General features: G+C 43.3%; 1 protein-coding gene across 3 annotated transcripts; it reads left to right on the forward strand.

Moving 5' to 3' along the window:
- Positions 1–3473: 3473 nt before the first annotated feature.
- On the forward strand, positions 3474–13998 carry LOC146550705 (semaphorin-3F-like). 3 transcript variants are annotated; one of them, XM_085258554.1, is made up of 19 exons: positions 3474–4034; positions 5596–5712; positions 5820–5956; positions 8836–8996; positions 9119–9181; positions 9283–9402; positions 9585–9678; positions 9786–9905; positions 10024–10169; positions 10261–10375; positions 10468–10537; positions 10703–10847; positions 10974–11196; positions 11301–11389; positions 11490–11531; positions 11642–11799; positions 11894–11961; positions 12054–12181; positions 12578–13998. In XM_085258554.1, the coding sequence occupies exons 3-19, from the start codon at positions 5857–5859 to the stop codon at positions 12953–12955; spliced, it is 2220 nt and encodes a 739-aa protein (XP_085114680.1). In that variant the 5' UTR covers positions 3474–4034; positions 5596–5712; positions 5820–5856; the 3' UTR covers positions 12956–13998. The 3 variants fall into 3 exon arrangements, with proteins under 3 accessions (XP_085114680.1, XP_085114678.1, XP_085114679.1); XM_085258552.1 differs by having other exon boundaries at positions 5614–5712; XM_085258553.1 differs by having other exon boundaries at positions 5619–5712.

Consider the following 13998-nt stretch of genomic DNA (forward strand, 5'->3'; position numbering starts at 1 on the left):
ACAAACTAAGTACAGATTGCTGGGAGGGTAAAACCATCCTCAGGCTGCTTTGTGGTCTGAGGGTAGTCTGTGAAGCCTTTGTTATGTGTGGGGTGGCAAAATCCTAAATGGATTCTCCGGCGTAAACTACACTACCCTGGGTTGAGCTCTTGTTGATACTGTACACAAATCATCTTGTCATGCTGCTTCATGTTCTTCGCTTTTTTTTTCAGTGCATCTTAAGAATCTCAGGCCGATTAACGGTGACAAAAAAAATGAAAGAACAACACACGGGAGCTAATTCCTCATCTGTGATTAAAGTGGGGGAGGTTATTTTTTCTCCTGCAATGTGTACAAAAAAGGGGCATGAGCTGCTCTCTGAGGCTCATCAATAGTGGATAATCTGACGGTGTGAGATAGGCCTCCTTGAATAACAACTACCTGTGTGTGAGTGTGTGTCTGCAAATGTAGGTCTTGTAGTGCTGTTTGCGAAGCTTGCGTTCGATGTGCACGCTTCGGGGTGCACGCACGCTTGCAGGAGCCGCGCGTCACATAAACACGCCTTCGGGTTTTTAACGCGAGCGGGATCCACTGCTCGTCAGATAATCAAGATGAAGCACAGCATTTCAGTAGTGCAGCAGAGAGAACAGCTAAAATGAGAAGAGAATGGAGTGAGTATGACTGAGGGAAATGGATGAGTGCAGTGATAAGCAGGGCTGCCCGGGCCCTGACAGATACACACAGCAGATGGATGACTCTTATCTGGGAGATCACAGAGTGCATACTCACGCCTAGGCCCAGTTACAGAGCCACGATCACACCAGACAGATGAATAGGCCTATCCCCAACCAATCACACTGCACGTACTGTAGACACACACACACAAGTGCACGCGCACACCTACACACACACACAACTTCTTGACAGAATGAACAGATTGCAGCTTCTGCGTTACCTTTTGTGTCTTTGACATTGAAATTCACCTGGAGTCTGGTGTCTCAAGGATATGTGCGAAGAGAGCAGGGAGCAAGGGTGTGGACGGAGATAAGAGAAATCAATTTAATTTCAATTCGAGCAGCAGACGCGAACGCGCGCGAGTTTGTGTCTCCGTGCCGACATGCACACACTGTATGCATGTGCGCCGGCATACAAATTTATCTGTCAAAGAAAGACCCGCATGCACTGTATTCTCACTTTGTTCAGCTTGCCACATTTTTCACTAATTCTCTTAGCGCAAACAATGTCTGTGGCACAGGTTAAGATAGAGCTCGAGTCATAAATACTCAAAACAAATAACATTTTGAACTGTTTTTCTCCCACTGGGACACTTAACCATTAACCAGCTATTACCAAAGACTTTTCAAAGAGTGCTGACAGGTCTACCTTTTAAGACACGGGGACTGTGCTTGCACTCATCTGCTTACATCCTCACTATCCTCTTTTGAAATACAGCTACCCTCCCTGCCAACCACACACGCACGCACGCACGCACATACCCCTTGTTATTTGGAAAGAGCTCTTCTTCAGCAGCTGTTGAATCTCCCAGCTGCGTTTTATTACAAGGGAAAGTGCCAGTCTTGTCTTCAAGGCAGATGGCGGGCTGGCTGGCCCTGTAGACACGTGGCATGTTGGACGACTGCAGACGGTGCTCCATCTCAAAGAAGCCGAAGCTACATTATGTTTGTAGAGTGTTTGCACTAAAAGTCTGCACTCACCTCATTCCCAATCCGCTGTGTGGTGAGCAGGCTGTGTCTGGAATGTGCGCCACGTATGCACCCTTCATGTCAAAGATGTTTTCCAAAGTTGTTCTCCTTTGATAATCACTGGTGTGTGAAGTTCGTGAGTGTCGCACAGCACCTGCTCTCTTTTCATCCATTGTGATGTTTACATTTTTTCGGACCTGTAAGATAATAATTGCAAGGCTTGTTAATCTGCGTGGAAAGCTTTGTCACTGAACACAGGGCAAACAATTCTTGTGAATGTCTTATAGTCTTATTTTCTCTACCCTATAATTTCTTCTTAAGGTGATTTCATGTAATGGTGATGCCCTGGACATGCCCCAGAGCCGCTGGCATGTTCAGACACTCTTCAGTTCATCAATACACTGCATGAAAACCCATCAGGGGGTTAAAATAATAGGTTGTCTTTCCTTGCGGGGACAATACCCTGGCTCTGGAAATGATTGATGGGTCTGAGGTCCCAGGATTCACCAGGAGTTTTTGGTTGGCCTACAGGGATCAATGTCTACCTCACATTTCACATTACCTATCCATTAGGGAAGAAGAGCCACTTGAGGGGGGGCTTTTTGTGGACCAGAAAACCAGCCAATGTTGTTTCCTAATCCTACAGTCTGTCTCCAACAAAATCATCCATCATGCTGGAGTTAACAGGGATAGACTCACGTACACAGAGCAAAAATACCAACCGCAACACTCAGTGAGGGGCTGTTGCTATGACTTTAGCAAGTTGAGGCAGCAGTGTATGAATGCTGGGGAGATAAGAACACAGGATGATGCAGTGAAAGATACTGTACAAATGACGTTAATGAGTGCTTGTGAAGGGTGGAGCTGGTCAGTTTATTGGTGTCCATGGCCAAAGTTGAGAGCACATGGAAACTTGAACCCGGCACACAGTCATGAGTCATTTCCGCAACTGGAAACAGAAGGATGCCTCCAGTGGGGCAGGAAACAAAGGCGCTCTCCTGGATACATTTTGACACACTTTGCCGCCTGTAGATCACATGTGGCTGATACCCAGCTTCTGATAAGGTCAGTGATTTCACATACTCTGCTGGTGTGATGAGGAATCAAACCAGAAAACGTGCATTAAATATAGATTTAAGCGTTGAAGATTAGAGTGTTCTGAGGCTTTGCCAAGAACTGCCCCCACCATGTGACCTTTTACACACTGGCACACCACATCACCTCATGGGTTTATTTTATTTTACTGTCTTACAGGGCTGTTGCTCAGAATACACTCACTGTCTGCTTTTGTGTCTTTAGTGCGCCACACTGCGTCAGGGCTCTCCATAAAGCCGGCAATGATGAGAGACGCCCTAAAAGCTGTTTTAATTTCAAGCTCAAGGCTCCGTTAAAAGGATGGATGTCCTTTACATTCAGTCCTCCCCCCCTTTCTGGTTGCTTTGTCACTGTTGTCATGAGCGCTGGAGCCAGCCAGAGAGGAATCCCTGGAATCTTTTTCGGCTGACCTGGCTCTGAAAAGTAATGGTGACATTGTCCTAGTAGCAGACCCGACTCCTAGATGCTTAATAGTAAATTTCAGTCCCTGCATCATGTGTAAGAATAGTCTGTGGCCCTTCTGGTGCCTCAAAGAAACTAAAAATGAAAAAGAAAAAAACATTCAACAGTGACTGTATGCCCTTCACAGTTTCCATAAAATACGCAATAATTTAAGCATTCTAAAATAATTAGACTGATATAGATTAGTTGCAGTTTACAGCAGAGTGGAGCAGTGAGTTTAACTCAGCAGCAGTGATAGGGTTAACATACCCATATGGTGTACCAAGAGGTTTGGTCCAATGCTGCTGTGGGCCAACAGGAGAGCGAAGGCTGGGTGGGGAAAGAACAGAAGGGAGAGGACAGCGGGGCATACACTCTCCCAACACCTGCACCTGGTCACTTGAATCTCACTCAGTCACCTCCAAACTCACTTTTACGGATCAGCGGACCAACATCTCGATCACATCACGGTGATGGTTGTTGCCATCCAGGTTTAAACTTTTTTCTCTCTCTCTTTTTTTTTTTTTTTTTTTTTTTTGGAAAGAGTGGAAAAGGCGTTAAAGGATTAGTTGTTTCCCCCTCCTCCTTCTCCTCCTCCTTTTTTAAAAAAAATATGTTGAGTGAATGCCTTTGGTCAATGGCGACCGATTAGCCTTCGGTTTTTCCTCAGAAGAGGAATTAGCAAACCTATCGGATTGTTTTATGCCTGCGCAGAGCTGCTGACAGAGATTTTCCAGCTCAGCTCCGAGGCGCATAACGCGAGGAGTGCAGCGGTAACATCCCGCAAGTTTGGGATCTGAAAGCCCGGTATCAAAGGTAGGACATTTAACTTCTCTCTGGTTTAACTTTTAACTCAGGTTTGGTTACTCTGTAGCGTGGTCTGGATGGCAGATGACTGGAGTGCACGCATTTGTAGCCCACGGCTCCTATTTCTGGATGTTGAGTTCACAGGTAAGCGCGCACTCCTCCCGAAAAAAGAACAAGGTTATAGAAATCCTGTAATTATTATTATTTTTCTTTAAATGGAAACCATATAATAACACAGCAGAACTTTAATCTCTACTGCTGATCCCACCCAAGCACAGAAAACCAGCAGGAGTGCCGCCACTTGTACAAATACCACGAAAATCAGGCCATCTCGAACATGTAGTCCCTCGGGCTCAATATAATGGTTTAGTAACACCCACTAATTGCATTTGTAACGATATTTTTAAGGCATTTCAAGTAGACTCACCCTTTAATTATTTTTTCCATCTTCATCTAAATATTGGTAGGTTAAATGTAGCCTTCAGAGTCAGCAGGTCATAGCCATTATGTATTCAAATTAGGGTCAAATATGTTTTCTAATTATTTGTCAGTATCAGTTTATTATTAATATTTTGTATATCATGTTTTTATTTATAAAGTCATAATGTTAATGTTACATGGGCTGACTACAAAAAAAAATCTCACACCATTGTATTTTCATTGGTCTCTACCTCATTTCAAATATCTCACGGTGCATGACGGGTTATTAGCAAGTAATATACGAGGTTTGATAAAAGCGAATAGGAATCAAGCTCCCATGGTGCGTAAATATAGCAATTGTGTGAATATGCCAAGAAGACTGTGAGGTATTCCCAGCAGCTTCTGTTTTAAATTTCTAAATTCTTACCATGTCAGTCATTTCAGTTTCATCAGCTTTTTTATGGCTGCATATTTTTTTGTATTATGTGTGTCAGATAAATGAGTGGCTTATTGTGAAAAAAAAACAACAAAACCTTTTGTGAAATCCCACCCCATTTTTGACCATGAATAACTCATTTCCAGGCTTGTACCATGTGCACTGGAGGCCTCGGCTACACGGATGTCATAAGGAGGGGGTGAAAAAGCCCGAGGGATAGCTTATAGCCCGAGCAAGGCACACCTTCAGGGAGACAATTTAATGGATGTTATGGACTCAGCTTTTAGTATTCATAATTTATATGGGATCCTCTCAAAGCAAAGTGCAGATGCATAATAAATGTCTGAGTTAAGGTCTAACAGTTAGGCTACGTTTCAACACCCCTAAACTGTCAGAAATTGTTTCGGCCAGGACTACCTGTGTCTTTGAACTGTCATATATTTCATTTCTCAGCTCCTGAAAGTACACTGACATGCTTTGTTGAAAAGACTGAGGGAAAACCAGAGGGACTCATTGATGGGCATCTTCATCATCTTTTTGATACAGTTTTCTAAAAGAAACATGGGCAAAATTTATGCAAAACAAACTGTAATGTGTACAAGATGAAGACCACAAGGCATTAGTCTTCTTTTTCCAACTGACTGTATACTTACAAGTATTATTATACAGTCTTGACACATAACTCACTACGCTTACACTTTAAATAAATAATAGGCCTGTCATATTTTCCAGCGCAGGTGCGAAGATTTGGACGTTGTTCTCTCCTGCCAAACGAGACGTCTTGCCTTGGAAGGCTGCAGGCCAAACTTCTGATCAGAGAGATCAGAGAAAGTGAGAGAGACTAGCTTGCCTGTCCTCCCTTCTTTCTTTTTATGTCTCCTATTTCTCATGGGGCACTCTATAATAATAGTTCATTCGTCTTTCTTCTTTTCGTCCAGATTTAGATCTCTGTGGGCTACCTGCGTGACTGTTACCATGACAGCATCTGGAGCCCAGCTCCTCCTTTTGGCCCTCTGTGTTTGCAGAAGCTTGGGCGTGCAGCAGTCTGCTCCTCGGGTTCGCCTCTCCTTTAAAGGTGAGTTCGTTCAGATTAACTAGAACTCTTCTGTCAGCGGGGATTATCGTAATAGTTTATTGTACTTTTTTGGTTTCTCCCGCAAAGCCACTCGCTTGCGCAAAAACTCACCCATACACCCACGCGCGCATCCGAACTAGCGGTTCTATTTCCTTTTCATGCATATGTAAAGAACGTATTTCCTGCCACACGTCAAACTGTGCAACGCTGAAAACAAAAGGTGGATATTACGTGTGGATACTGGTAGTGCCCTTCAACAATTTGTCCCCACACCCTGAAATCCACACGCACTACAGTGTGGCCTGTCAGTTCTTTGTTTTTTGACGTCTGACGGTCTGACACAAGAAGGAAACAGCTGAAATTTGATCATGACCTTTTTGAAAGCCAGAGTAGATTTGAGATGGGGCAGATAGTGTTTTCTTTGAAGCTTTTTTTCGCAGGTGTTTGGGATTTTCCCGTGTTGTCTGTTCCCTGTCGTCATTAACTATAATAGCAGAGATTCGTGTTACAAATATGTGGAAGACACCTTTGATCCAAACAATGTCGGATGATTACAGGTATTTTCTGCATCCCTATCATGTTGTCACTTAAACTCGCAGAAAGACACACAAACACACACATGCGGGCATCACACCTGAACTTCGTGTAAGTGAGAATTAGAGGTGTGAGTGAGATTTATAACGTTCCCGAGCGCTTTCATGTGGAGTTGAGTCAGAACCTTCTGTTTGCAGGTCAGGTCTAGGCAGTGCTGACATGCTTGCTTCATTACGTTCTTCTAGTGCAGCGATTTAATGGGAAACATTTATGATTTGGTACAATTTCAAGAAAAGCCACCTGAGGCAGATTAGAGGTGAACTAATTACGGGATCTGTGCTTTATAGCCAGTGCTGTTTTGAATTCAGCTGATTTTGTAACACCAAAGACACGCTGTTGACAGCTCTTGCATACGGAGACACTTTCCATTTGGGGCTCGAGAAAGTAATTGCTGTGCATTTTTGCGTGACTTTTAACGCTAATCCCCTTTTGGTAAACAGCTTATACATACCAGTGAGTTTTTGCAGCAGTTTGAACAAAGTAGAAGTCTGACCAGTTGCGCAAGCTCGGTCTTGAACTTGATCGTGTTCCTCTCAGAAAAAGGAATTCACATCTGTCAGGAGCTGTCCTTGACAATTTCACTTTCAGGAGGATGTTTGTAGGAGCTGAAAGGTGAACGCTAGATTGTTCGTAAGAGTACGTTCGCAGACTTAAGTCACCCTTCCCCCTAATACCAAACAAAAAAAGGAAAAGAAAAAAGTTGGATTTACTCTGCAATTCTTTTCTGCGACTCCAAGGATTTATTGTTCATTGTTTGTGACAGCGAGTCTCTTTGTTCCCTTGAGGCGCCTGTGGAGGAGGTTTTTGAGGAGGCTGGAGGACATGTGACTCTTCTGAACGAATGAGCCGGGCTGAGTGACACTCTGGGGGTACAGGAGGCCTGGAGAGGAAAGGAACACTACACTGACTTCCCTGCTGCTGGGAAGTTGTATCAGTCATAAGCGCCGAAATGGGAATAACTGTAAATCGGTTGAATTAGTGTTGCTAGAGAGCAGAATCGGCAGTGTAACTGAAGCCATGTTTTAGAATCTTATGCCCTCGCAGTGCTGTCAGCAGTTAGCTCATACTCGAGAGACGTCTGGGACTACAGTAAATGGCAGCAGTCATTAGTGCCTTAGTGACAATATGTTGTCAAGCTGTAACACGAGAGCTCATAGTGGCCCAGCTGTGGCTTCATACTTGAATTGTGTGTCCTTCCCAGTGTTTCCCTGTCAGTGTCAGAATGTTGTCAGGGGGTAAGTGTTTGCTGAATGTTTACCAGATGATGGCAGTACATTGTTTGCTATTTTTGGAGAATGGAGACATGTATAGGGGTGTGGTGTTTCTACATTTAGCCTGTTCAGTGAATCCACTATGACCCAGTGATGTGGCGCTTGTCCAGAAGCTTGTTATCCTGTGTTCACCTCTTGGGAACAGAACCAGACCTCATCCCACCTCTGAGACTCCATCCCATGTTGCCCGGAGATCCGATTGCATAGCTTATTTTTGTTGCACCTTGACTGCATCCTGTTAACACGGGCCTCAAAAGGAAAATGGAAGGTGCTTTGATGTAAATAGAGATTGTGCTTCCTCTTGATTCCCTGTAAGCCCACTTCTAAGGGTCTCTGTGAACATTTGTCAATATATAATCCTGCTGTCTTTACCATGAGTGTGCCATGTCACAGTGTGCACATATGGTGGTCAGAATTTTGCACATGACACAGATGTATGAGCGAGTCTTACTTTGTATGTGTTTAAACTAGTTGTTAGATGAAAGAATGGAAACTTTCAGAAGTAAAGTCCTCCACAGTAGAGTCCATTTGTCTTGCAGCAGATGAAAATAGCCTAATCGGGGTTTTCAGGAGAACAAAAAAGGGGGAAACATTTTTCACTGCATGTCTTAACAGGTTACGCTCTGCTGAACACAAATCTGATCTTAAGAATTAGCCGTGAGTTCCACTGACCGTGTTTCCTAAGGGACTCGCTTTTTCGTCTAACTCCACAGGGCACGCGGTGCCTTAAACTCAATCAGACAGCCAGGACGCATAAAATATTAAGATCTTAAAAGCGAAAATGTTTCCTAAAATGCTCTAAGTTGAGTTATATTTAATCTGTGACACACATTTTCCTGCACACAAGTGAGAAGTATGCTGTTTAAGGGACCATAAGTTCATCCAAGTCTGTAATGAAACATGGTAAAAGCATAAAAGGAATAATATGACTGGATTTTCTCCACATGACGCTGGTTTTTCCGAGTGGCGAAGTTGTAATTATTTTTTAACAAACTGGCAACACTTTCCAAACAGAACTGATGGACACAAGAGCGGCACGACCCTTCAGCTTCACCTTCAATACCAGCGATTACCGTGTACTTCTGATGGATCAGGACCAGGGACGTCTGTACTTGGGCAGCCGGGAGTACCTGGTGGCTCTGGACATGCACAATGTTAACAAGGAGCCACTCATAGTGTGTATAAATTCCTTTCTTCCTCAATCCGCTCTGCCATTTGGTATGTGGTATTTAGTCTCAGAGTGCATTGATCCTTAATAATTCACTGTTTGGGGCTATTTGTGCTTTTGGAACAACAGATCCACTGGCCAGCATCTGCTAAGAGAAAGGGAGAATGTCAGATGACAGGAAAGGGAAAACAGGTAGCGTCAAGTATTTACATCCTGTTCTTTCAAAAAAGTTGGAGGCTCCTGCTTTCAAGATACAGTGTTTGGATTCCATTTGTCTTACTCTCCTTTGTCAGGGTGAATGTGCCAACTTTGTGCGGTTGATAGAGCCGTGGAACCGCACCCACCTCTACACTTGTGGAACAGGAGCGTACCAACCCATCTGCACATTCATCAACAGAGGCTGGAGGGCAGAGGTGAACAAGACGATTACCGTTCCCTTAGAGGCATTTACAGCAAAACCCCTCCAGCTTTGTCCTCGCTAAATATTTCACAGCTACCACCCGGGGCGCTGATTTGTTTATGATTTCCCATGCTCCCTTGTGATGTCTTAGCGGTCTATTTTCATGCATACTGACTATCTAATCTGCCTCTGCAGGACTACCTGTTTAGGCTGGTCCCTGGGTATGTGGATTCGGGGAAGGGAAAATGTTCCTATGATCCCAAACAGGAGAATGTTGCAGTTTTGATCAGTAAGACATGACTGATTTATAGCCAGAAAAAAACCCACTAAATTCCTTCTCAAACTCCTTAAGCTACTGTTTTACCACCCTGTTTTTTTACTGTCCCACCTGTGCAGATGGTAATCTATATGCAGGGGTACATATCGACTTCATGAGTACAGATGCTGCTGTGTTTAGGACCATGGGAGGAAGAACGGCAATCAGGACAGAGCAGTATGACTCCAGATGGCTCAACGGTGAGTAAGTGTGGGTCTGAGTAGGTAAATATTACTGATTACAGGTTATTGCTCCGTTCATTTTTTTGACAACCACTTGCCTCAATCCTCTCTCTGCTTATCTGTTTTTATCCTCCAGAGCCTGTGTTTATTCGAATCCAGCAGATCCCTGACAGTGCAGAAAAGAATGACGACAAACTGTACTTCTTTTTCCGAGAGAAGAGTCTAGACTCCAGCGGCGGGGCGAGTCCCACTGTTTTAGCCAGGGTGGGAAGAGTGTGTCTGGTGAGCCAAAGCACACTGCGCAAGTTGTGAAACTATAAGCAGCTCACCTTTTTAATATAAAATGCATTGACCTAATTTCTTTCCTGTCTAGAATGACGAAGGAGGACAGAAGTCCCTGGTGAACCGCTGGACGACGTTCCTGAAGGCTCGTCTTATCTGTTCGGTGATAGGAGAAGACGGAGTGGAGACACGATTTGACGAACTACGTAAAGTCATAATAAAATAAGCACTGTGTTTAAACTGGTTGCATTATAACTTGCCTATAGCGTTATTGATTTGCATGTCATTCTTTTAATAGGGGATGTGTTTATACAGCCAACGCAGGATGAACGAAACCCTATGGTGTACGTTCTCTTCACTACAGCAGGGTGAGACATATTTGGAGACTCGCCCAATGAATTCACTTCTCATTCAATCTCATTAACTCAGTTTTTATTTTCACACATTTTTGTGGACATAACTTAATTTCATGGGTAGGGTGCAAGCTGTCTCCTACCTCTACTTATTACCTTAATTGTCTGTTTGTGCTCAAGCTCTGTGTTCAAGGGATCAGCAGTCTGTGTTTACTCGATGGCTGATATCCGCAACGTATTCAACGGACCGTTTGCCCACAAACATGGCCATAATTATCAATGGACAGAGTACACTGGCAAGATTCCCTACCCAAGGCCTGGAACGGTAGGTTTCTGTCACGTAATGTCCAAAATGACACAATGGAATAAAACCCAGATGCTGAAATTTAAATCAAAAGGAAGTCACCAGATGATGCACACGAAATCTCCCCTCCTTTTTTTTTCCACCCAGTGTCCGGGAGGAACCTTCACTCCTGGTATCCGATCCTCAAAGAACTTTTCAGATGAGGCTGTGAATTTCATCAGAGCCCATCCCCTCATGTTTCATTCAGTTTACCCTATCCATCGCCGCCCCCTGGTGGTGAGAACTGGTGTGGACTATAGGTACACTGCCCTGGTGGTGGATCAGGTGGATGCTGTTGATGGGCGCTATGAAGTGCTCTTCCTGGGGACAGGTGAGACAACTTCAGGGATGATTGCACATGCTCGGTTGAAGTTGATTTCTTTCTTTTTTTTCATGCAAATGTTGTTTTTGATCATAATTCATTCATACTTCTAGATCGAGGCACTGTGCAAAAGGTAATAGTTTTGCCTAAGGACCCAACAAGCATGGAGGAGTTGACACTAGAGGAAGTGGAGGTTTTTCGGGTATGTCTAAATGTGTGGTCCTAAAAAGTACACAGTGCAGTGTGGTCTAAGAAAAGGGGTCATTTATTTTTACATTTTTCTTTTTTTAATACGTTTTTAGACCAGAGCACCAGTCAAGACTATGAAAATATCATCTAAAAGAGTAAGACAAATCTAACCTGGTCATATACATTTCTTTGCATGTATTAAAACAAATGCCCCACAGACACTTGCTGAGTTTTTTGTTTGTTTTTTTTGCTTGTGTTGCCACAGCAACAGCTGTACGTGTCATCAGACGCAGGGCTGACCCAAGTGTCGCTTCACCGCTGCGGGGTGTACGGCAGGGCCTGCTCTGACTGCTGTCTGGCTCGGGACCCCTACTGTGCCTGGGATGGAGAGAGTTGCTCTGCTTTCACGCCATCAACCAAAAGGTTAGGGACGTCTCACAAACCTCTATACTATAAAGTAAGGATGTGACAATATAACGTCAAATTTCAATGAATTTGAATTTGAATTCTGTCTCAGGAGAAGCAGAAGACAGGACGTTAAACACGGCGACCCGCTGAGGCAGTGCAGAGGCTTTAACGCCAAAGGTGTGGCAATTTTATGTGTTTTTAAAATGATGTAAACTTCAAAATTTAGCATTTTTTTTAACTTAATTTTTTTTTACCATTTAAATGTCCAGTTGAGAAACGTCTGAGAGAGACAGTGCAGTTTGGAGTAGAGGGCAGCAGCACCTTCTTGGAGTGTCAGCCTCGTTCTCCCCAGGCCACAGTAAAGTGGCTCTTCCAGAGAGAAGGAAAGAGGAAAGTGGTGAGGAAGAGCAATCTTTTTTCTTTTTCCTTTTTTTTTTAAAGATGCAAAAGGAATCACTTCACTTTTTGGTAACTATCTTTATTGCTTTTATTGCTGAGAGTTTATTTTTTTCCAGTAAGTATCGAGGTTTGTGATCACTGGCAACAAAGAAAAAAAGTCCCTTCTTCCAGCTTAGAAATAGCCACACAATGCTGTAAGCAACAGCAGACCCTGTGTATATAAAGCAAAATAATTTTACATATTAAAATAAGAACACGTGCATTTTGCTACCTTTTATATAAGAGGCTGTTTCTGTGTTTCCACAGGACAATTATTTGCCCTATTATTTAAAATTATTATTTAAACTTGTTCCCTTTCTTTGACTTATCTGCTGTTTCACCCTTTTTCCTTCAGCTCAACCGTGCCGGAGGGGTTGTTAAGACCAACCACGGCATCCTTCTGAAGTCTCTCAACCAAACAGACGCTGGGCTCTACCACTGCCTCGCCACTGAAAACAACTTTAAACACACGGTGACCCGCATTGCGCTGCGCATCCTTGACCGAGACATCGTTTTAGCTCTCACCGCTCAAGACGAGGACGAAGAGCCAAAAACCCATCAGACACGGCCATACTCGCAGTCCTCCCTCGCCTCTACACCATTCCCGCCTGAGATTAGACTGATCAACCAGTACTGTCAGTCCTACTGGGAACAAATCAGTCCCAAACAGCAGCAGCAGCGTAAGCGCACCAGCCGCAGGCACACAGAAAGCCAGGACCAAGGGCTCGGCTAGGAGACGGGACCAACACTGTCCGGCACTGGCCTGTATAGACTTTATGGTGGACTTTCATTTGACACATCTTTGGGTGTCACTTCTATTCATTAGGCAGGCGATGCTGTCTTTCTGTCCTTAACGTGTATTGGTGGTTTTGCAAACGCCAGCCCAGTAAATACATATGAAATATATTTTACACTACTGATGACCACATTCTAAGTTGTAGCATACATTTCTATTCTCCAAAACACAGCTGTATTACCAATGTGGTTAAAAAAAATGAATGAATAACAGACTGCACATTGGGGTTGATCACATATTTCACACACACTTTGGTGTTGATTTGGACAAAGAATGACTGTGATGTAAAGTATATGTAAGATATAGCTAACGGGCTCCAACACGCAAAAACACAAGTATGTTCTCTTTTAAGTATCTTGAAACAGAAATGTAATATATTGATTGTGAATATAATATATAAGGTCGTGATGCAGTCATTGGATTGCTCTTGCATAACGATGACAAGAATGCATATTTTGCATGCGTACTGTTGTTGTTTGTTGCAAGTTGTACATTTAACTGTTCTGTTTTCTGGTGTGTTACGATGTTTGTAAGGTGTATTGTTTTATGTTAAGCTAATTCCATTGGATTTTGTCATACAATGACTCCCTTACTGTCCTGTGCATTAGTGACCTACAGTATGTGAGTATTGAGGCTATGTATAGCGTACAGTGTTTTTCCAGTCATGCACTTTGTAGGTGGTGGTATTTGAGGGAACTGGGGATTTTTGCACAGATGTTTGAGAATATGATACAGGAACCTACTTTTTTTATGTATAGTATGTTATAAAAATGGGAACGAAACTGGCTCAGATTTAGTATTGTTGGTGTTCTGTCATAAGCTGTAGTCACAGGTTGGTTTTTGGGTTTGTGTCTTTTTTAAATGGCTCTTTAAGCATATTTTCCACTCGGAGCCGCTTTTCACCTCTGCTATGTGTTGTGATGCTGATGAATCCTACACTGGAAGTGTTAGAAAAAAATATAAGCATTTCAGAATTCTCA

This window comes from Mchenga conophoros, linkage group LG20 (genome assembly GCF_057382185.1).
Source record: "Mchenga conophoros isolate Kocher_MC1m ecotype Shallow Benthic linkage group LG20, M_conophoros_male_GT1.1, whole genome shotgun sequence".
NCBI lineage: Eukaryota > Metazoa > Chordata > Actinopteri > Cichliformes > Cichlidae > Mchenga > Mchenga conophoros.

Excerpts from the sequence above, each read along its gene's own strand:
- LOC146550705 (XM_085258554.1), top strand. The coding sequence starts at position 5,857 with ATGACAGCATCTGGAGCCCAGCTCCTCCTTTTGGCCCTCTGTGTTTGC. Across the intron at positions 5,957-8,835 it reads GGTTCGCCTCTCCTTTAAAG|AACTGATGGACACAAGAGCG; the intron begins GTGAGTTCGTTC and ends CTTTCCAAACAG. Across the intron at positions 11,532-11,641 it reads TGAAAATATCATCTAAAAGA|CAACAGCTGTACGTGTCATC; the intron begins GTAAGACAAATC and ends GTGTTGCCACAG.